We start from the raw sequence: 23,636 nt of genomic DNA, 5'->3' as shown, positions 1-23,636 counted from the left end.
CAAGAGTGCAAAAACATCCTCTTTCATTTATTAGGTTTGAGAAATAAACCTTTTTTGCTACAATGAAATGTTATAATAAGGCTAGAGTAGTGATTGATTTGTTTGTGCATTTTTAACATTTTGAGTTTGTTTGGTCTGGGAGTGTGTAATATGGGCATAAAACAGCTGGAAAGTCCCTGATTTTCCAACACAAAAGTCCCAGATTGTTCAGAATGTAACTTCAAAGTGTTTTAAACAGGACAATGAAATCAAAGTGCTATGCCTCTATGTGTATTACTGTATACAGTAAGTGTATGTGCACATTTGCTGGATGCTGATGAAATCAAGGTGACACAAACTGGCAGCTGAACACCAGTGTGCGTGGGACAGGCAAAAATCCCCTCAATGTTCACTGAACAATTATAGAATCGTCTGTCCACTGGTAATCCTCTCATACACTCCACTACCCCGTCTGTCTGTCTGTCTGCTGCCTGTCTGCCTGTCTGTCTGTCTGTCTGTCTGCCTGCCTGTCTGTCTGTCTGTCTGTCTGCCTGTCTGCCTGTCTGCTGCCTGTCTGTCTGTCTGCCTGTCTGTCTGTCTGTCTGCCTGTCTGCCTGTCTGTCTGCTGCCTGTCTGCCTGTCTGTCTGTCTGTCTGTCTGTCTGTCTGCTGCCTGTCTGCCCGCCTGCCCGCCTGTCTGTCTGTCTGCCCGCCCGCCCGCCTGTCTGTCTGTCTGTCTGTCTGTCTGTCTCCCTGCCTGCATCGTCATAGTGCCCGTAACAAACTGCTATAACTTCAATAGAAGGGCTGATCGATACTCGCAACAAGCAGGCATGTTTGTGTGTGGTGCCAACGAAAACACTTGGGATATTAAATCACTCACAAACACACACACACACACACACACACACACACACACACACACACACACACACACACACACACACACACACACACACACACACACACACACACACACACATACACACACACACAGAGCTCTCTCTGTCTCTCTCTCTCTCTGTCTCTCTCTGTCTCTCTCTGTCTCTCTCTGTCTCTCCCTCTCCCTCTCTCTCTGTCTCTCTCTCTCTGTCTCTCTCTCCCTCTCCCTCTCCCCCCCTCTCTCTCTCGTCGTGATGGAAAAGCTCTGGGAGTAACTCCACGTTTGGCGGTGATCCAGCTACTCTGGTCGCCATTCCAGCAGTTTGCTGGTTCTAATTTGACCTTTATCTTGTCAGGCTTCAACTAATTAATTTGTCACCGGTAAAACAAAGCACGGACCAATCAGCGTGGCTTAAGTGTGTGTGAGACAACACAGAGCGGCGAATGTTCGCTCTCAACAACAACGGGGGCTTCTGCAGTAGTGTCACTTATATCACAAGATCATTTATTCTTTGAAAAAAGAGCAAAGAACATATCTGAAGGCTTTTCTCCATGGACAAGATGTTTCCCTCTTCTCTTCTCTTCGAAGAGTTTGATTGACAGACGGTTCACGCAATCACATGCCACAATCTTTTTGAAAGTGTCTTCCCTTTGCCAAACACTTTCCAATGACGGCTTCACAGGTGGTTCTGTGTAACAAACCATCTGGCGGGTCAGGTTAGTTCCCATTAGAATCTTTCATGGAAATATCTTGTGGTACATCATATTGCTTATAATAAGCTTGAGCGGTTCTCCATGGGAATAAGAAAAATACAAAAAGGTCTAGAAATGTTAAAGTGCTTAATGGTGAACTGGGTCAGAAGTGTTCCACATGTTTGGTTCTTATGATATTTATGGACCCATTTAGTGGAAGTTATATGCTAATTTGTTTTATTTCTTCTGACAAGCACAACAACAAAAGAAAATATGTTGGCTTAAGCTCAGATAAAACACATTATGTTTTGCCAATAATACAATGTTATACAGTAAAGGTTAACTGTTAAAATCACTGGTATTTTGGCTTAATTATTGTATTGTAATTATTGTACTATCAGTCCTATCCTGTATCTGTAATCATAATAATAACAACAACCAAGAAAAATAGCCAACTAGCAACCACTTCTTTTTCTAAACTCCCAGCATGCTTCTTGGGAACTGAATGAACAAAATGCAGGTCTGACCAATTGGATTGCTTCAAATGATCCATTGTATAAATAAATCCAACAACACTAGTGTGGAGGAGGTAAAGCTTTAGATCCCCTCTACCTTTCAGAGGAAACCTAAAGAGGGACGCATCATACATTTTGTGTTAACAAGGTGTGTCACGCTCTGTAAATCTTACTATAGAGTGTGTTATGCATGAAAAAGTGAGTCAATCCTTCTGCTGCTCTGACTCAGATTTTACTCGAAGGTGGAACTAACATCACTTATGGTATCACACACTTGCTGCTAACATCATTTTCTAAATAGATTTTTCTGCAGCACAGTTAGTCGCTCTAAATATAACAGGCCTGACCATAAGTAAAAGCTTTTAGGAGCTCCATTTTCTCTGATGGGTTGACTTCCTCCCTGACTCATACAGCCTTTTGCACAATTTATGTTTAAGTTTAAACATCACATTTTCAACCAGTCTGATGCCATTCAACAAGAACTCTGTATCATGACATAAGCAGTCAGAGTATCAGAAAAGACAACAGTCACTCTGTGTAAATTGTAATCTTGAGCCAGAGTTGGCAGATCAGATTGCTGGTTTCCAGTTCCATCCCAAATTAAAACTTACTCAATTCAATAAAAAAAAAAGCCCAACTCATAACCTTACCAGAAACCCATTGTAAAAACCATGACATGAGCAATAGAAAACACATAACAGGCATACAAAGCCTCATGCATCAAATAACCAAAGCTTGTGCAACAACAGGCTGTACCGTTGCTCAACTTACTGTAGCAACTCAAATTAAATGTTGCTATCATTCTAATCATCCTGTTTCACACAGCGATGGTTCACATTTCATTGCTCACACATGAGCGGGAGCCAGGGTGTGGGCACGGCGGCAATGACGTCGCATCATAGCCACAGCATCACATCATGACCAGCGCCCACTCTTTAATGATGTCACAGCACAGACAGCCAGTCCTGGACCAGTTCCAGAGGGGACAGGGAGCCAATCAAGAGCAGCTGTGTAAAAGGTCATGACCCTGCCCACCCACATAGGTAAGTTGAAGCTCAGTATGCACACGCACGCGCGCGCGCACAGACGCACGCACACACATACGCACACATGCTCGCACTTTGAAAAGTCACCCTGCATGTACAGATCCTGATGACGGGGTTTGGTATCAAAGCCGCGCTCATTGTTTGGTGCTAATTGTTTACATCTGCTGATCTTTTGAACACTCTGCTTGATCTCCAGCTGATAAACAAATAATCAGTTATGACTCTCTGATCTGGAGCAGATTCAAACGGATCCTGTAAACGGGTTCAAGCAGCTCACACACACAGAGAGTTCATGAAGAGGTAACAACACAACCCACAAGAGATTTGAAAAGATATTCTGCTTAGAAATATAAAAATAACACACAAAACAAACAAATCAAACATAAACACACATTTTCTTGTTCTTAGTGTTTTGAATTAATGCGTGTGCATCTCTGTGTGCTTCGTCTTTGATAGCAGAGCAACTCGGTGTCAACTGAGAAGTTGCTGGTTTGATCTCTGTACGAGTTACACTGTCGGTGTTTTTGAAGCGCCCTTAAGGAAGAGATGGAGCTTAGTTCATTCTACGAGCGTTGTCCAGTTGAGGCATCAGACAAACGCGCTGAAGGTGAATGGACTTTGTTTTTCTGTACCTTTGGCAGCCTCTCGGGGTCCCCAGGATGTCGAGGGATTACCTTCTGAAGCCTCTGGAAACCGTAGTCAATGGTTGGCTCATTCAATGCTGCAGAAGACAAAGAGAAACAGAAAGCGTTAAAACATGGTTTTATGGTCAATTCCTCCAGCTGCATGCGGCAGATTACACAGACGTTGCATAAAGATCTCAACTTCCGTAAACGGTCTGGAGAACAGTGCAGCGGAACCGAGCTGTAAACACAACAGTGAGTTTTGAGTGAGTATCATCACCCTGTATGTTCTTATGGCAAACTTGATAGAAAATAGTTGCCTATCTTGCAGCTACAAAGCAACATTGGGATTATTTTAGTCCAATACTCACTCCCTTTTAAACTCCGGTTTGGTCTCTACAACTTCTTTCTCTATTTCCACCACATGAAGCTTGAGTGTAAATGCACTCTTGCTTGCCTTAGACCATCATTGATTTCTCACTCATGCTCACTCATAATGTCATTGCTCTGGGCCGTCAATCCTGGTATCAGCTGTTTAGATCAGCTGGTCTCCTCTATCCAATAGCACAACGACACAATTACATCGTTAGCCCGTCATCTCGCTGCCGTCTCTTTTACATATGAGTGTCTCTCTATCTTCAAAACGTTCATGTTGCTGTTAAGACCCCTCTACCTCCACCAAATCCTTGCAGATCCATCATTCTATCAACCTCATCAGCCATCACCACCAGCATCTGGACTCCACGGGGGATTTTTCTTGCTGCTGGCCGATCAGTTACAGATCTCCCTGAAGAGTCTAAGCTCCAAAGACTTTATCATCACATATTATCTGTTCATAATAAACACATATATTTTCTTCATCTAACTTGTCTCTTCTGATTGAACTGCCATTTCATAAAACCTCTGTTTTGTTTTGCACTCTTAATCTCTGTCATGATTAAAGAAACCTTGCTGATTTCCAACTCCATATCAATGGTGTCATATATTGTAAAATGCAGCGCAAGATCATCTGGGAAATAGAAATTTGTTACAGTCAATGAGATTTGATAGATCAAAAGTAGCGGCCCAACAACATGCAAATGTTCAGAGACGGGTAGACCTTGTGGAATAAGTAATGGTGTCAAAAGCATCTGTATGATAATAACACTGCAGTTACAATTTAAAGGGTCTTAAAGAATGCTTAGTGTTTGCTTTAATGTGGCAATTATGTTCTTTCTGAGTCTTTATCCGATCAGTACGTCAATCAAGTCGGGCTCTGAAAGGTCTGTCAGACAGAGTGATGGTTATAGTACTTTGTGTTTCTTTCTCTGTACTGAACATGTGTCTTCATCCTATTACTGAACCGCCGATGGTAACGTCAATGGATGTGTACTGTGTGCGTGTGTGTGTGTGTGTGTGTGCGTGTGTGTGCGTGCTTGTGTGAGTGTGTGTGATGTCCAAGTGTGCTGCTGCAGTGATATTTGGTACTTTCCACATACAACACTGATAAATTACTTGCAGCTGGATGTATTATGTGTTGTTTTCTAGTTTATTTTAGCATGTGTGTTTATATGTATGTCTGTTTTAATATCACATCACACCCAAGTTCAATTTGTTAGCAACATAACTTCAAGCTATAAAAAAGCCCAGATGTTTCAGCGATATCAACAATACCTCCTCCACTCAGGGAAAAAAAAAGTGGATTCAAATATGATAATTACATCAACATGATTGGTCTGGAGGAGTTAGGTCGAGGAGAACAGAGGAGAAATAGAAGTAAGGGCTAAATGGAGAAGAAAAATAGACTAAAAATACAATTCAGCTGAGAGAAGAGGTGAGGGGATAAAGGAGAGGAGAAGAGAACATTTTTCATCCTAAAAAGAAAAAGAAAGCTAAACTCAGTTGAGAAAAACAAAACTACAAAAACAGATGCCTAACAGTCGGTGGGATATCAACTGTCAGATATAACTGCCAGTGTCAGATCCACGCGCTCTGTTAATCTCTGGAGACATTCAACCAATGCCAACTCTCATACAACACACACACACACACACACACACACACACACACACACACACACACACACACACACACAATGTACACAACAGGATGACCAAGAGCAGTTTCGATGCCTTAAACCTAAAGTTTCCCCAACCGACTCTTTATTAATAGAGCAATATATGCTGTTTGACATGTGCGACTCCAGTTAAGAAACTCCCAAAGAAGATTTCAACTGCACCAACATCCAACCTCAACGGCAAAACAATACAACACAACGATCAATCTTAGCTTGGAGTGTTTTCTAGCATATCGATGCATGTTCTTAAGAGCGATTGCATACTTAAAAGTCTGTCTAAAAACAGTATACACATACACATTTCATCTTTCGCTAAAATCTTAAAATGTCCATGTTGTCACAACATCCTGAACCTTGAACAAAGACACTTCAGCAGATGATTTGGAGACACTGAGGCTTGAACCTGTTTTTATCTGGACTCATACGGCCACCATGCTGCCCAGGAAAGCATCTCTGCACTAATCCCTTCTGTTCTCCTCCACCTCCCCATCCTCCCTCTCTTTTGCTCCGTCTCCTCCCCCTCTTTCTTAACTACACCTTCTGCCACTTTCATCCATCCATTCATTCATCCATCCAGTCCTCCATCACTCTCCCTCCAGCCGGGCTCTTCCTCCCAGAGTCCAGAGCTGCCCACAGATCAATACTCATAGAAGTTTCATGAGGACAGACCCCCCACTCCTGTTTCACAATAAAATGTGGACAGAAGGAGGCAGACGGAAGAAAAGTAGAGGGGGAAGTGCCGAAGAGAAAAGAGAAAAAGCATGCCGCATGCAATTTTGTATGTGCTTTTAATAAACTATACAACAGTGACATTTTTCTAGTTCTCTTTTGGTAGTGTTTATTAAAAAAAAGAGCGCAAATATGGGCAAGGGAGAAAAAACAAGGGCGAAGCTGAGGAGATGAAAGGACAGAGAGCGCTGATGTAAAAGGAGAAGAAGAGGTGGAGGAGAGGAGGTGTGTTGAGATCGATTCTCTGGCCAGCCAGCAGTTCAATACCACTGAATTATTGCTTCATTCTTCCCCTTATGAGATGAGATCTCTTTCTCTCTGGCTCCACTTCTCTCAGTGACTTTCTTGTGTGTATGTACATGTGTGTATGTACATGTGTGTATCTGCATGTGTGTATCAGTACATGTGTGATCCACTTATGACCAGATCAATAATTTACAATCTGGTTTTAAAGTCCACCTTTCCATCGCTCTTTTTTTATGTCTCTCTTTTTTTTTACTATCTTGCTTTCCTCCATTTTTCAATCTCTTTTATTTCCTCTTTCTGTGTCTGCAGAATGAACTTTAAATTGTTCGTAAAAGAGAGAAAAGTCTAAAATGGTGACGCCTTTTTAGCTTTCATAAAAGTTTCTTCTTTACTGACGGTATATTAATTTTCTCATGCAGTTTCATACAACACAATAAATCAGCTTTACATATGCTAGTGTGTGCATGTGGAACGTCTGTGTGTGTAAGAGCTTTTATTGATTGTCACTTTGTACCATTGTGTTTTTATAGGAGTGTGTGATGTTGAGAATGCTAATTTTTCCCACCAGGCCGATGAAGCAGCCATACGGCACTATGTGTATACGTGTGGTTGTGTGGGTGTGTATGTAGTAGACCATCTGTTTACCAGACTACTCACCATCTTTCGCTCATATCTCTTTGATTTACAATTACTTTCAACTTCTTCCCCTGTTTGAAAGTGTGTGTGGTAAGACACGACCCTATGCAGGGGTGGCTTTGTGTGTGTGTGTGTGTGTGTGTGTGTGTTTAAGTTGTGCTTTGTTGCTCGTGAGTGTGTTTAATTGCTCGGCCCTTACACCCAGAGGGTACCACAGCTAAGAAGCTCTGCAAAACCTCAACAGCCAATCAGCTTCCACCGCCGTGACCTTTCACAAGCGACTTCCAGAAAGAAGTCGACCTTGAGGCGGGGTCAGATAACCGCAGTAACGGATCGCGTTTCCTGGGTCACATGTTGAAGCGATCAGCCAATGGGGAGGTCAAGGGGGGGGTCATCTCCGCCCAATAGGGGACGCAGTTAGACACCAGACGGACCAATTACCAGCCGGCTAGCCTCAGGGTCAGACCAAAGATGTTTTGACTAAAGACCATTGAAGGAGGCACACGGGCAGAGTACAAAAAGAAACTCCAGACCAGTCACAGCTTAGCGACACACAACTCTCCCTGCCCATTAAAGAAAATTCAGTTTTTTCAGTCTTTCGAACTTCATGAAGACATTTAAAACAAAAACTATATTCTGCGTCTGTTTGATTTCACTTGTTCCTCTCAGTCCATTTTCTCACATTTTACATTATTGAAGGAGTTCCTTTAGTTGGAGCTATTTTCTTTATCTAATCAGCCAAATGGCTCCTTGCTTTCCCTTTTCTTTTTTTGTTGTTGCATCTTAATGCATTTTTGAATATCATTCTTTCCATGCTACTTGAAGCGCATTGACTGAATTTTAAAGCTTGAAACACAAAACTCGTCTCTTTCTTTAGCTTTTTCCAGGAGATATTAAAGCATCAATGACTTGACGACAACATAAAAAGTTACAATTTATTCATGGTGAGTTTTTTCATCTCTATTGATCAGGTTTAAATCCTCATCTTTATCGTTTGGTCATTAAATGTCACTAAAGAATTTATACAGCAGCTGTTTTTCTTTTCTGTCTTTTCTCTCTGGGAATGACGTCATTATTACGATGTGATGGAGCCATGTTGAGCGGATCAATACCAGACATCACATCACCTCCATCCATTGCCACATGCATGTTCCAACTGAGCAAACACTCACACACATGCAACACACACATTCACACACGCTTTCTAATGCATTTCTCTCTTCTTTTCTTCCTCAACTGAGTTTAGCAGGAAAACGGTCATTCACGGTTAACAATCCGGTCAGAAATTACACACTCTTTTTCCAAGATTGTGTGCGCGTGTGTTTGTCTGTGTGTGTGCATGTGTCTGTCTGTGTATGTGTGTGTGTGTGTGTGTTAGTAAACTGGGTGTTCTGGATGATTTCACTAATAGTTTCAGTATGAGAGCTATAAAGAGCAGACTGTTTAATTGTAGCTGGTTTTAACGAGGCTCTGATTATGGCAGCATTCTAACGAGTGTGGGTCGTTAATGTTGACTAATCTGCAGTCATTAGTTCAACACTGTCTGGCCGGAGAGTGAACTGCAACTCATAGACGCTATTCACACATGCAGACACAAACTCACATTGGCCAAAATTCTTATATCCAGACACACAATTTGAATTAAAAAATGTACCTCTCTAGATTTTTTTTAATAAAATACTTAAATCAAGAGCATGTGTGTGTGTGTGTGAGGTGGACCTACCTGTGTATATGAACCTTCCTGGTGTGCCTTTGCAGAACTGTTTAGACTTGTAAGACAGAGTGACCTCAACGACCCCAGGGATGTGTCTGGGTGGCGTCTGCACCCGGATGGCGTGTGGCGTAATCAACTAGAGAAGGAAGGAAAGGGCAGAGTGAGTACACAAAAACACATCACCTGACCAGGACAAAGTAATGCAGCTCTCTGCGTCTGGAGAGTTGTTACAAAATCACGACTGTCACAGACATAACTTTTGGAGTTTCTTTGCAAACAGACATCTGGATTTGGTGTTGCTGGAATTTATTGTTTTCATTTAAGGGGAGGAGAATGAGACATCAATTAAAATGTTATATATAGATATGAATTAATTGACATATAATGTTATGCTTTATGATACGTTCTGGATTTGAATGTGTTTCTGGACTTTTAATCTCATGTGTATTGTAACAATGTTGGGCATGCCACAAACAATTCAACAAGCAACTTCAGACATTATCTGATTTACTATGTTGACAACAGGTGATTATAGAACATTGTATTGAACTGTATGTGTCAAACACTAACTTGGTAGGATCACATCTTATTAGACCCCTTTTCAAAAAAAAGGTTTTATTATTTGGCCCAGGTTTGAAAAACCTGCAGGAAAGAGGAGGAGCTGCAGACTAACAGAACTTGGCAAATATGCAATCGCTTAACGATAAGTTTTTCAAACATTTTTTTTTGGAATCAATAATCAGGTTGAGTAAAAATTAAACATTCGTTGGCCAAAATCCATTAGAAGCCAGTCTGAGGAACGCCAGGAGAGCCAACTCAGTTTGAACTGAACTGAGACTCTGTACACATGTTAGTGTGTGTAAGTGTGGCTCTCAACACTGTAAACAAACCCCACAGCTCTTAACACACACACACACACACACACACACACACACACACACACACACACACACACACACACACACACATCCATGCCAGCATGTGAGCACACACACTGGGTGTTGTTGTTGGAAGGAAGCCATGGCTGCTCGCCGCTCACGGTGAGTGGAGTCAGAAGACAAATAAACATTCTGTAGAGGAGTTGTGCTGGCAAAAAGTACGACAGTGAGCTCTGTATGTGTGAGTGTACGTGAGTGTGTGTGTGTTTTTGTGAGCATTTAGCCAATGGCTATCAAAATGTGCTGATTTGATCAGTATTCCACAGAGAAAGGGAGCGAGGGAGTGGTGGAAGGTAGAGATGGGCGGCGGTTGCTTGTTGGTGGGGACTCATTAGCGAGGAAAACCTCATTTAGACAAACATTCACACACAAACATTCACAAGATCACACACAGTTAAGAGCCCGACCATGAGGGAAAGTATGTTTTCATATTGAATTACTTCCAACGTCCGAGGGCAAAAGCACACAGTCGAGGGGTTGAAACAACATGGAGACGGGATGATGATTGCTGGCAAACTGACCTCGCTCCAAACCAGCATGGTCCCGAAGATGACTTGCAGACCATCGAAGAAGTTGTCCCCTATGATGATGACTGTAGCGCCCCCCGTAGTCCACCCCTCACTGGGACTGATGGCTTTAATGCAAGGAGCTGCTCCTGGTGGGATGAGAGGAGAATTAGAGTAGCCAGGACAGAGACGAAAAAAAGTGGGAAACAAATATTAAAAGATTGTTAAAATTGGAAATCAACATCCACTCCAGACATCAACAAGCCATAGCCGTACAGAAAGCATTGGTTTCATTTAAAGACAAATCGGTCTCTAAAATCTGGCTTAAAGCCTATTTCCTCCCTTTTGCATCTGCACCTCATATTTCTCCATGCTACACCCTTGGCTCTTGGCTGTGGTCCAGATCACCACACCAGACTTACTCTCTGAACACAGTCTTCTCATTGGGTTCTTCAGTAGTGAGGTTTGTCCTTGTAAATGTGTGTACCGAGTAGAATGAGAGAATATAATAAGTAAATAAGTGCTGCAATTTTAGATTGGGTTTTATGCTTCTTTTCTTTGTTTTAAGACTTTTTAAACACAACTGAATTTAGCTTTAACTTTCATGAAAATAAAAACAAGTCTATGGACCATGAGATATAATTAAAAGCTTGTATGTGAACCATTGTTTAGTTATGCAGAGGCATACACTGTTGCCAAATGTCAAGAACAAAAAACACATGTCTCCTGCAGGCTTTATGAGGCGTAGATGTGCCGCTAAAAATCTAAGAGTTACGTAACTTAATGCAGTTAAAAGTTACTTCTTTTTTTGTGGAAAAAGCATGAATGTTTCCTGATACATTTAATTACTTTAAATGCAGTGTGATCCTCATCCATCTTTTAAAGGGGACCTGTGCTATTTAACTACTTTTTTTTAAAATTACTACATTTATATACAAAAGCCCGACTGGCATGAGATTATGGTAAGTCATTTTTGAAACTAATGATATGACATGGATAAAAACACACACAGAAGGCTCAGTATGCATCATAATGCCTCAAAGTGAATGGATACAGTCAGCTTCATGTCACTTCGGTATTGTGCAAGTGTGTGTAAGCTAATATCCAATCCCATATCGCAAACATAAAACCTTGTCAAAAAAAACCTCTCAAAGTGTGTGCGTGTGTGTGTGAGATTATCAGCATTCATCTGAATTACAACAATGTCCTTTACTCTGGGTTTGTTTATGAAAAAGAATCATAATGATATTGTGCGTGTGTGTGTTTGTGTGTGTGTTTGTGTGTAGTGGGTTGGATTAGCCAGATGGAGGGGCAGGAATCACCTGATAGGATTAAACCATCAACCATCTGGTGGCCATGCTGCTTACACTCACACACATTCATGCACAGACACAGACAGACATACACACTCATGTTACCGTGTTCTAGGTAAGACTGTGTTCCTTCCACGGGGTCGAGTCTGCGGGCCCGTCGGCCATGTTTGGAGTTGTTGTGGACAAACATGTTGTCGGAGACCGACAGGACATGTCCCTCCACACTCACCGTAGTCGATACCACCACCTGGAGAGAAGCAAGAGATGGGACAGGATTGGGGAGACAGGAACGGTGGGATAAAAGTGAAGAGGGTTGGGTGAGGCAGGAGGAAGAAGGGGAGGAAAAAGGGAGAGAGTGGACAGCGAAGAGAGGGCAAAGAGAAAGAAGAACAGAAAGAATGAGGAATTACAAAGTGTGGGGTCAAGAGATCATTGCAAGCAGGAGTTAAAAGCGTGAAACTGGGAAAAGCTCCCTAAATGTAGCCCGTTATCACTGCTATTACCATCACATTCAACACACACTAAGTAAGTCTGTGTGTGTGTATGTGTGTGGTGTCTATCCTCTTCTGTTCAATAGTTCCTGATGGGTCCAGCCCTTAATTATCTCCCAGGGAAACAGAGCTGTCTTCTCTGGTTCCACTACAATAGAGCAGCACAATTAGAGGCATAGATACTGTCACACACTCGCTACCGAACAACTCTCTCTGTGCTGTTTCTCTCTCTCACACACACACACTCTCTCACACACACACACACACACACACACACACACACACACGCACACACACACACACACACACAGTAATAAATCTATCGGTATCTTTTAGGCGTCCAGTATCGCCACTCAGTCTCAAGTGATGTCTTCCTGATTGCGTGTTGGCCGTGAAGATAAGGAAATAATAAAGACCACAAAGCCTTGAATCTCATTCACAACCCACCAACATCCTGTCTTTATTTTTTCCTTTCTTTCTTTCTATATGTCTTTCACTCTCTCTGCATTGTGTGTATATTTATGTTCTGACTCGTCATGACCAGGCTCTCATGTTTCCTGTAAAGGCGTTGATAGCTTATTTACTTACACAGAAACACACACACACACGTTCCTGTGTTGCAATAACCATAACATTATGTGAGTTATTATGTGTTAAGTTCAGGGAAAACCGAGAAAGTAGAGTGAGAGACAGAGGCAGAGGAATGCACACATAAAAAGGTAGAATAAATGATGGGAGTACATAAGTTGTTCTACCTGGAACCTCCTCATGTCTCGTGGGTTTCCTGCATTTTTTAGACAGTTCTGGTTGCACTTGAGGAAAAACTTGAGGAAGAATCTGTACAGAAAGAGAGGACAGGCAATATTTGAGGTTAACACTAAACCACTGCTTTGCTTCAGGATATAAGAATTCAAAGTCAGTTTTCAACATCCAGTACAGACAGAACCCACATATAGAAATTAATATTTCATACTGGTGGAAAGTCAAAATGAATTTTCTTGTGGATGTTTGGAGCATGTTTTTTGGAGTTAAATCCACACCCACTGTGACTGCTTTGAAATGCCACATGAAGGTGTTGGATCAACAAGACAAATAAAGCAGAACACTCCAGGAATAAAAAGTTCTTCTTAAATTTGAAGTTTGTTCAGTTTTGTAAATCCAAACTTCAACATACTGGACTTCCAAAGACTGTCCAGCCTTTGTCTTTTCTCATGTGAACATGTGAAGGCCTAATTTAACTATATTTGGAGTATGGCTTTAAAACTTGCTTATTAAGAATCATAAACATTTTGAAAACAACATGTTAAAAGATAGATTATATATTTTTTCAGGACTCGACAGTAAGAGAGAAATTGGCAGCGACTTCTTGGTCTTTGGATGTAAAAAAGGCAGCCAACAGCAAAAATGTAATTACAACAAATACATACATTTTAAATATTTGTTGCATTTGTTATATTTAAATATTGCTGTTTCAGTCAGAAGTGTAACCAGACAGCGCTGCACATGTGTTGGTGCGTTTATTGGTGCATCTGTTTTAAAGGCAATGGGGACCCAAATGTAGCTGTTTGACTGTGGTTAAAAACGTTTGAGTCAACCGTCAACATCGCAAACAAATATGCAGTTGAAACAACAAAGAACCAGATGAACCTGAACTAAAAACAAGAAGTCATGTACACATGTCATATGTTCATTATTGAGCTGACGTTTAACTGTATGGTATTAATTACTCCAAAAAAATAAGGTCACTGAAAATGGCAACCATATGTTCAGTTTTGGCAACCCGAAAGCTGATGACCAGAATCTACATCAACACATTAACCTAAAACAAATCTTGCCACTTTGATAATAACCTGTGTGACTGTCTCTCATGCCGACTGCACACTGACGACCTTTACTACATCTCAATCTGATTTGGATTCAAAACAGACAATTTTCCAAAAGGTGAAAGTTTGCATGCATGCGGACCATTAAGAAAGGGGGAACCATGTTGACATTGGGTGTTTGGAACCGGACCATATGTCATGAATCTATATTACAGAATAAATCAAACACACAGATGGCCATCAACAGCTAACAAACACATGCAGGTTGTGTTTTGGTGCGAGCCAGCTGGCCAGCCTGGCAGAAGCAACAAGGCACACTCGCACGAAAACACAGACACACACGCTTGCATGTACGTTTGTGTTTGTTACATCTGTCTGTGTGTAACAACTCGACGAGTGACACAACTTCACACACAGGGCAGTGTTTCTTCACCATTGCACTCTGTGTATAAACAAGTTGTGACGTCACCCATTGGTTTCCTGACAAAATAATGTTTAGCCTTTCTCTGTGCCCATCTTGTTTTTCAGAAGCAGAAGTGACTTCAGGCGGGGCCAAGTACCTGTCAATCACAAGGCCATGCCCTAAAACATACCCCACTTGTTTGTCTATTTTACTCTAAACAGGATCATTATATTTACTTAATGCTGTATAAGAAGCTTTGGACCTAGTGATTGAGACCATAATCATATATACATACATGTTTACTGATTTTCTCATAGACTTCTATACATTTGGACTTCTCTTTGAAGCCAGAGAAGTCGCCCCATGATGATCCTTTTAGAAAGAATGCAAGTTTATAGCACTTCCACATTGGGTTCAATTTTCAGAACCGAAGTTTGCCGCCTGGTATAAACCACAGCACCAGAGGCACCGCATGGATAAAGAGTCACTTGCAAAGGAAAAATCTGCATCTTTCTGTCGCAACAAAAAATGAATATTAGTAAGTTAGACACAATGCTAGTCTGGTATAGTAGTTTCATCACATTGTGTTCACTGCCTGTATTTATTTGAACAGTTAAACTACTTTTCATACTTTTTCACCAGTCTGTATCACCACCATTCCCTCGTGGCTGCTCTACTGTTCAAGAGATGACAGCCTTTGTACCGGACGTTCAGAATGAAGCAGAGGTGTACGCTTGTGTGTGTGTGTGTGTGTGTGTGTGTGTGTGTGTGTGTGACTGCAAACATGTACTCCACATGTGAGTGTATGTGCGTGTGTGACGGTGCAGCACAGCCCAGTGGCAGGTCTGAGTGTAAAACTCTGCGTTAACGAGCTCAGGCTTCGTTAGAACACCGGCGCTGGGATTCTGCATGCCTAATTATCTTGACCCCCTCACCCCTGGGTGACAGCCTATCACAGTGTAGGACAGCCACTGTGACCCCAACTGACCTCCCACTGTCTAGTCCTTCTCAAAACACTAGCATAGCGTTAACACAAGCACCTCAGCTGACCCTCCGCTGTACATTTCTGTATAAAGGAGGTGGTTGGGAGGCGCACACACGCCTCTGCTCATCTTCCTAAAGTACGAAAAGACTAACACTGTGGTGGAAAAAGTGTTAAGATCTTTTAGAAATGCTGCAAAAAAAAAATCAAAAAAGAAAAAAATACTAAAGCACAAATATCAAAGTATTTCATCTAAAATAGGGCATTTAGTCTTTTATTGTTTTAGCTGATTCAGGTGGTGTAATAAATAAAACTTACAGTAAATGAAATTATATTTTCTTTTAAAATGTGTTGAAATAGAATTATGAAGCACTAAATGGACACACAGTTATACAGATCTGATCTCATCATATCTGGCAATGACATAGCAATGACATGACCAGTCTACATTCATTTACAGTTGCATTGTCAATGTCATTAAAAAATCCAGTGGCTCTTGGGTCATGGTGGACTAGTGACTCCTGGCCTCACTTTACCTGAAATGGTTAAACTATGTTCCAACCAGTGTGGTATACAGATTTAAAATTGGGAATCGAGAGAACACTGGTTTTGGCTCAAACAACGATGTTACTACTGCTCCTTTATGTGCAGTGCCATGAGTATAAGTACTTCTTTACAGCCTCTGCTCTGTGGTCACTGCAACCCTGTCCCTGCAAAGGTCAAAAGGAAAGGATCTAGTCTCTAATGCTGCACCACTGAGAAAAACGTCTTGAAACATCACCTAAATCCTGCCCACAATCTCATCCGACCCATCAATTTAACAATATCAATCCTCCCCTCTCAGCGTATTCACACACCGACTAATTACTGTCATTGGCTAATCTGCCTGGTGATCTGATGATATCGCTCGTTATTTTTCATTTCACCATCTAACGCTTGACTCTGTCCGTCCATTTCCTGTGAGAGCGTATTCTCTCATTGATTGCCAGCAGAACATATTTTACATTTTAATGCAGTATGTGTACGTTCCTCTTCCCCCTTTACTTGACCCCATCTGGCCTAATCAACTCTGCTACAAAAAGGCCCCGCAGCTACACACACTCAGGCACACGCACACACACACACCTTGTGTGAATTGATTGGCTGGTCCAGTCACTGGTCGTTAAGAGGCCTCCAATTAAACCGGGCAATTATAAGAGTCTGAATGACTATGGGGGAGGGGAGCACTCTCCCCCTCTCTCCTCTATCTCACTCCCTCTCTCTCCGAGGCCCGATCATGTTCGAGTGATAACAGCGCTGTTGACCTTTGCTACACTGTGAGTACCACACTCAAAGAGCTGACCCGACACACAAAGAGAAGCGCTCTCTCTCTCTCTTTCTCACTCAAACACACACACACACACACACACACACACACACACACACACACACTATCGGGACAGGGAAGTGTAAGAACGGTGCTAAGTTGAGGTTAAAAAATGAAGATGAAAGAAACAATGTAGGAAGACAGAAGGAAGACTAAAGTAAATTATTTTTAAACTCTAGATTGCTATTCTCGTCATTTCGCCTTTATTAGATCATGACAGTGTACAAACTGGCTGGCGTTAATCACCAGGCACCCCATGCTCGACAGGTCACATGGTGACTTGCGATATAAATATAAGCAGATTTTTGGTTATGTTTCGGGAAAGGTTGTAGTTATGGGACATTATGAAATTAAAAATACTTTTGTTAAGGTTAGGGAAACGTAGTGATAATGACTTAGAAAAAAAACCATTATTTGCAGTTACCCTGGCCGAATAGGCTCTCATTATATTCTTTTTGCACATAATACAGGAAAAGGTCAGAGATGATGGCTCAGCAGCAGCGCTGCCATGCACAACCAACTTAATTTAAGCTGTTACTCACAGTAAAGTTTGTGTTTTTCTTTTAATGAAACGCAAGACGGGTTTATATTATGGTCAGTGAAATATTTTGGCCATCTAAAATTGATAATTCACAGGATCTAACACCTTAGTTGCCGTAATGTTTTAGCGTACGCTGTGTTTTAAGCGGGGCTCCGGAAGTACATGAAGTCATCATCAAATATACCCGGCTGTTTATCTTCTAGTTGTTCAACTTCACTTGCTAATTGAACTGTTTGTTGTTCGCTTCCTGCTATTTACCACAGTGCAATGCTAGTTTTATCAGCTTGTAAAGAAGTAGTTGACCATTATAGTGTCCTTTTTTTCAGCTACACTGCAGTTACTGTTGACCCATGATAATGTAATTGATCCTAGTCCTATTTAGCCAGTAACCCAAAGTAATCTAACAAACCATGGTTAGATGCTGTTTTTTAGCCTGTTAGCCATGGCGTAGTCGTGAACAGCACAGTTACATCCATTATTCAGAGGCAGAGATGGCAATTATGGCTCAGAGCACAACTGACATTAATATTTAATATATTGGGCTAACACAGACCTGAAGAGAGAGAGACAGGAAGTGACAGAGTGAGGGGATGGAGAGGGCGTTGGGATGTAGAGAAGAAGAGTGACGATGAGGAGAGGGAAACAGAGAGTGTGTGAGAGAGACACAAATGGAGGACAGAGTGAGGAAGAGGATTGTGGGAGCTTGTTTTGACCACCCTCCTGTCATTTAAACAGTTACAATGACAACAGGGCAAGGGTGACATCCGGGGGAATTCCAGTCTGTGTGTGTGTGTGTGCGTGTGTATCTGTGTGCATGTGCGTGAGAAAGAGTGTGAGTGTCTACAACTGAATGTCTGTGTCCGTTTTATTCCCTAAAGACTTGCTATTCTACAGAGCCAAGAATAACAATGCTGCCTTGGAAGAGAAAAAAAAGAAGAATCTCTCCCCCCTACACACACAAACACACACACACACACACACACACACACACACACACACACACACACACACACACACACACACACACACACACACACACACACACACACACACACAGAGCATTCTGGTGAGTTGTTGCTGACAGGTGGAGAAATTGCAGTCAGTTAGTGCAGACAAACTGAACAACAGATCAGTGCTTTTGCTGCTCCTGCCTCCTCCGTCTCTTCTCTGTCTCTCGGCTTCCTTTAGATGTCTTATTTCACCTGCCTGCCAAGCGTCTTGGCAGAGCTTTCTGACAGAATGATGATTTTCTTCCTCTATGTGCACGGTGTGAAACAACTTGCTAATGCTTGTGTACCTATCGTAACCGCCTGATCAGGTACTGGTTGCACACTTCAAAAAATAACACCAGTCCCCACCGAAAAGGAAGTCTGTTTGCAAATAATGTGTATTAAATATGATAAAAAAAATATTCAAATATAATTTATAATACTGTAAGTCACTCTCAAAAAGAGATATGTTGTAATACTATAAAAAAACATTTTAGTTAAACATGTTATTCCTTCTAAGCATTACAAATAGCTAATCTAGCTAATATTTAAGAGTTTCCCTTTCAGTCTGTTGATCTGTCAGAGATCAACTTCCTGTTTCCTGTTTACACTGAGTGCTTGTTATTGTTTAATGTGATGACATCAGATAGCATTGCTGGGCCTGTGCCTGCCATCTGAGTAGTCATGCAGTAGGAAAAGCAAGGATATGAAACACTACTACGCCCTCTATTCGGCTGTTATCGCAATAATAATGTGATAATGTATTGCTTCCTGTAGAGGAAATGCTTGTTTTTTGCTTTGATTGTCGTATCTTGTTCAAGAGCACTTCAGCAGAGATAACGCTGGCTGAAACAGGGCTTAAACCAAAGTGCAGGAAAAATCCCTACAGTCAGAAGTCCACGCTTTGAATCTATTTTAATGACTACAAATAAGATGTATGTTATAGTTTTTGTAACCATTTTAAGAGTTACAGGACAGAATTGTGATATAAACTAGTTTTGTAAGCTGAGCAGGTTATTTTAAAAGAAAGGACAGAAAAAAGCAAAGAGATGAGGAGGAATCTAAGTAGGAAGATACATTCATTTTACTTGGAAGGATGACTGGAAACCCACTTAAGTCTTGGTTCAATAAGATGTGAGTTTCCCATACTGGCACAGCCAAACTGAAATCTGAACATCTGCATAACTGCTCCATTGTATGACGTAAGGTTTAATAATTGTCTTTTAAGCACATAGGGCTGCAAGTAATGCTTATTTTCATCACCGGTTTAGCTGCTAATAATTTTCTCAATTGATTGATGAATCATTTGGTTATTTAAATGTCAGAAAAGAGTAAACACACATTTTTTTCTGAAGATAACGTCTTCAAACTGCATTGTCCAAGACGTAAAGAGGATTAATTAAAGATATGAAATGGAGGATGGTGTCAGTGCCACTCAACTAACAATTTCAGCTCGATAAACACATAATTGGTCAAACACACAGTCACTCACAATATGACCCAAGGACACCAAAGCCTTACAATGAATGTTATATAACAAACTGAGCGGTGTGTTTCCACAGCACTGACCACATTCAGTGTTGTGTATCTGTTTACTTTCTAAACTTCAGACTCAGCAGAAATTTTACTGTATAGAGTAACTTCCAGAAAACGTGCTGTCTTTTGCAACAACAACAAAAAAAAAAGCACCTGGGTAGATGTCCACATGCACAAACTCAGAGCCAAGAATGAGCGATGCTGAAAAAACTAGCAGGAGCGTGAGAAGAGGAGAAGAGAGAATAAGAAATCTAGACACAGAAGAAAGCGTGAGTAATGGAGGGGAGGAGGGGGAGGAGGGAGTGGTCGGGAGCGAAATGTAGTGCAAAAGAAAGAAAAAAGGCAGCGGAGAGGGGAAAAGGAGGGAGGAAGGGAGGGAGGAAATGCACAGGAGTTATGCGAGGGAACAAGACTTAAGAGAATTGAGCAGAGCCGAGCGAAGCAGAGTTATTTTACATAATGATGGTTGATATGCACAGAGGTAATTGATAGCTGAGCTGGAGCCCCAAAAAAACACCCAGCTAGCTGTCAATCACGGCTCATCTCCCAGGAGATATGCTAATGATGATGATGATGAGGGCTTAGCTTCATATTGCTATCATTACTATTAATGCTGTCATTGTTGTCATCTCTGCATATTTAAATGACAGAGCAGGCCAAGGTGGTGATAGCCGGTTTGTGTGATGTCTACGAGGGGGCTTGTCCTGTGTGGCAGGGCTGAGGAAAAGTGAGTATTAATAACCTGCACAGTCTACTTGTTCAGCACCGCTATGGACCTGTACAAGTGTCATTACATCATTGTAGCATGTAACGTTGACACTGGTGTCATCAGTTTGTGGGAAGGCAGCTCCCCCTAAGTGACACACAGTCTTTATCTATCATGGAGCACAAACTCATCAATACACTGACAGACAAAGTTATGTTTTGACAGGTTCATCAATTATTTGTGTCTTAAATTCACGGATGAATATGAATTTAAGTTAAGGAAAAAGATGCTCAGGTTTGTTTTGCTGTCACATAATGAAAAGTAAGACAGTAATTACAACTGATTACAAAATGGGGCCTGATTGTTGGAGGTTTGGCCAACGGAGGAAGAAACATGGACGATCAGACAACACCAGATTGTCCAACGCCATAGTCCCTGTGCATAACTACACATAGTATTGCTCTCTCAGTTAAAGTTGAACTCAAGCTGAATACAACCTGGAGTTTATTAAAACACGGCCGATAGGCCAACTGCTTGTGTCATTTGACTCATCAGATTTATTTTGGTCTCAGCAGTTGACTTGGTGAGTATATTCTCATTGTATCAGCAATAAGAGCGATGGTCAAAGTCAAAGTGTGATAAACATTAACGATCCTTTAATAGCAATGTATTAAGTCTTACATCTTTGTTTTATGTGTGTTTTTACTTTTGTATTTGTACATTTTGTACATCAAGATTTAAGAAGAGATGTTTTTTTAATAACCTTTAGCAAGAGACAATATGTCTTCGTGTGTGTTTTTACATTAGACTTCAGTACGCTCTACAACACATACGAACCAAATCTACAAAAAACTTTTTTTAGAAACTAATAGAAAAACGTTTTTGACATACTGATGTTTTTGATGTAAAATAAACCCATATATTTATTGAGATGGTTATTGGATTGCAGATGAAGGGTTTAATGACCTTTAATGTTATGCACCTTGTTAAATACTTGAACAACAGTAAAACTGCTGACTGGAGACACAATGGACGAATCGACCCTGAATGAAATATTAACCAGTAAGACGCTACTCTGCAGTCTGGGGCCATGACAACATTAAATTACAACATGATTACCTTCAAGACAAATACTGTCAGAGGTCTTACTCATCGCAGGGGGAGAAACGGGGGAGAACACTAAGAAGATGAGGGCAAAGATGAGGGCTCAGACATACTTTGAGGAAAGGAGGAGGTTACTGTGGTGTATATTTTAAAGGCTGAAGGCAAACTGTTGAATTATAGATGAGAGAGATTGATTTGGAGGGAGGGGGGGAAGAGAGACGAGGTGGAAGGAGGGACAGAGAAGAGAGGGGGAGGCAACGGGGTGGGGTGTGAGTGAAGGGTGAGCTGCTAAAGGATCGCTAGCTCTAGGCCAAACATGTAGGCACGCACACACACACACACACACACACACACACACGCACACACACACACACACACACACACGCACACGCACACGCACACGCACGCACACACGTGCACAGCTTACCTCAAATCGATCTAAAGCTCAGGCTTGCTCTCCTTTTTACTTCTCTCTCTCGCACACACACACACACACATTGTTTATCAGCACTTCAGAACACACACACACACTTTACTCTCCAACTACCCTCACACATGCAGACACACTCACACAGTCTGAGGTAATAACACAATAACACAACATACCAGTGAGCTGCAGTGCAGCAGGCAGAGAAACTTAACTAGTCAGACTTCCTGTGTGTGTGCGTGTGTGTGTGTGTGTGTGTGTGTGTGTGTGTGTGTTCTTTTGTCATCGGTCCTAAAAATATTTCATGTGGGTGTGTGTAGGGAGAAAGGGAGGGATGAAGGAAGTGATATTGACAGAAACCTCTTCCTCCTCTCTACTCCTGTCTCCTCCTCTCTCCATCAGTCACTCACTCAAACGAACCAACACACACACACACACACACACACACACACACACACACACACACACACACACACACACACACACACACACACACACACACGTGGACCTAAGTTCTATGCCTGTGAGAGCACTACATCACACACACGCACGCGCACACACACACACACACACACACACACACACACACACACACACACACACACACACACACACACACACACAGCAAAGAGGAGTTCTTAGCTGTAATGTTGCTGATTAAGAAAAGCCTTGTTTCGCTTCCGTTTCTACTCCTTCAACAAAATATCATTGGTGCATTGGCTTGTTTGAACATTTTAAACAACCTCAGTCTAAGGCCAAAGTATTATGAAGTTGTCATTGCGCCGTAAGACCTCGTTGGGTTCACCCGCTGACTGATGATTGCTGTTCAACCAGCAGTGAGTGTTTCTGTGAACCATGACCACAATCGTCCCTAAATTTAGCTCAGTAGCTATAGTTGCCTAAACCAAACTTTAGAGGTGGCAGTAGGTCATAAGGGTTGTATTGGAAGGCAAGGAGTTGTTAGTGTGTACTGTACAAGGGTATGCTTCTGGTTACACTTGTGGCCATCGGTGTGTGTATTCATAAAAAGGTGCATTTTGCTGAAACACTGCATCAATGAAAGTGTGATAACAAAATAACACATACTGTATAATATGCATTGTAGATTTAAGATATTGTATTTATGTGTGTATCAAAGTTGTCAGTGTGCGCATTCATCTGCAGTTGCATACGTTTGCATGCATGTGTGCGTTACACTTGGGGATTGTGCATGTTCTCCATTCAGATATCCAGGGCTCCACAATAAACCTGAGTAAAATGCCACGTCGGGTTAGTAAACCTAGCAACTCACAAAAGTAGCTAAAGAGTGACTGTACAGCCCTTTGGTGAACTTTTTATTTTTTAGAAATGTGCACAGGAAGAAACAAGAGAGGGAGAAGAGAAGGCATAGGAG

General features: G+C 41.6%; 1 protein-coding gene across 1 annotated transcript in view; it reads right to left on the bottom strand.

The window, feature by feature from the left end:
* The window catches only part of LOC137802581 (transcription factor COE1-like), a 78,331-nt gene that overhangs the window by 11,273 nt on the left and 43,422 nt on the right, over nucleotides 1–23,636 (bottom strand). Inside the window, exons 7-11 of the mRNA XM_068600553.1 lie at nucleotides 13,122–13,203; nucleotides 11,981–12,122; nucleotides 10,578–10,711; nucleotides 9,128–9,254; nucleotides 3,747–3,835 (exon numbers count right to left, since the gene is read on the bottom strand). Of these exons, the coding sequence (XP_068456654.1) occupies nucleotides 3,747–3,835; nucleotides 9,128–9,254; nucleotides 10,578–10,711; nucleotides 11,981–12,122; nucleotides 13,122–13,203 (574 nt within the window). The remainder of the gene's footprint in view (nucleotides 1–3,746; nucleotides 3,836–9,127; nucleotides 9,255–10,577; nucleotides 10,712–11,980; nucleotides 12,123–13,121; nucleotides 13,204–23,636) is intronic.

The sequence above is a fragment of the Clinocottus analis genome, unplaced genomic scaffold, assembly GCF_023055335.1.
Source record: "Clinocottus analis isolate CAN_PGR_092001 unplaced genomic scaffold, fCliAna1.0.p SCAF_5, whole genome shotgun sequence".
NCBI classification, from domain to species: Eukaryota; Metazoa; Chordata; class Actinopteri; order Perciformes; family Cottidae; genus Clinocottus; species Clinocottus analis.
The sequence above is the reverse complement of the archived record's forward strand: the minus strand, read 5'-3'. Positions and strand labels throughout refer to the sequence as shown.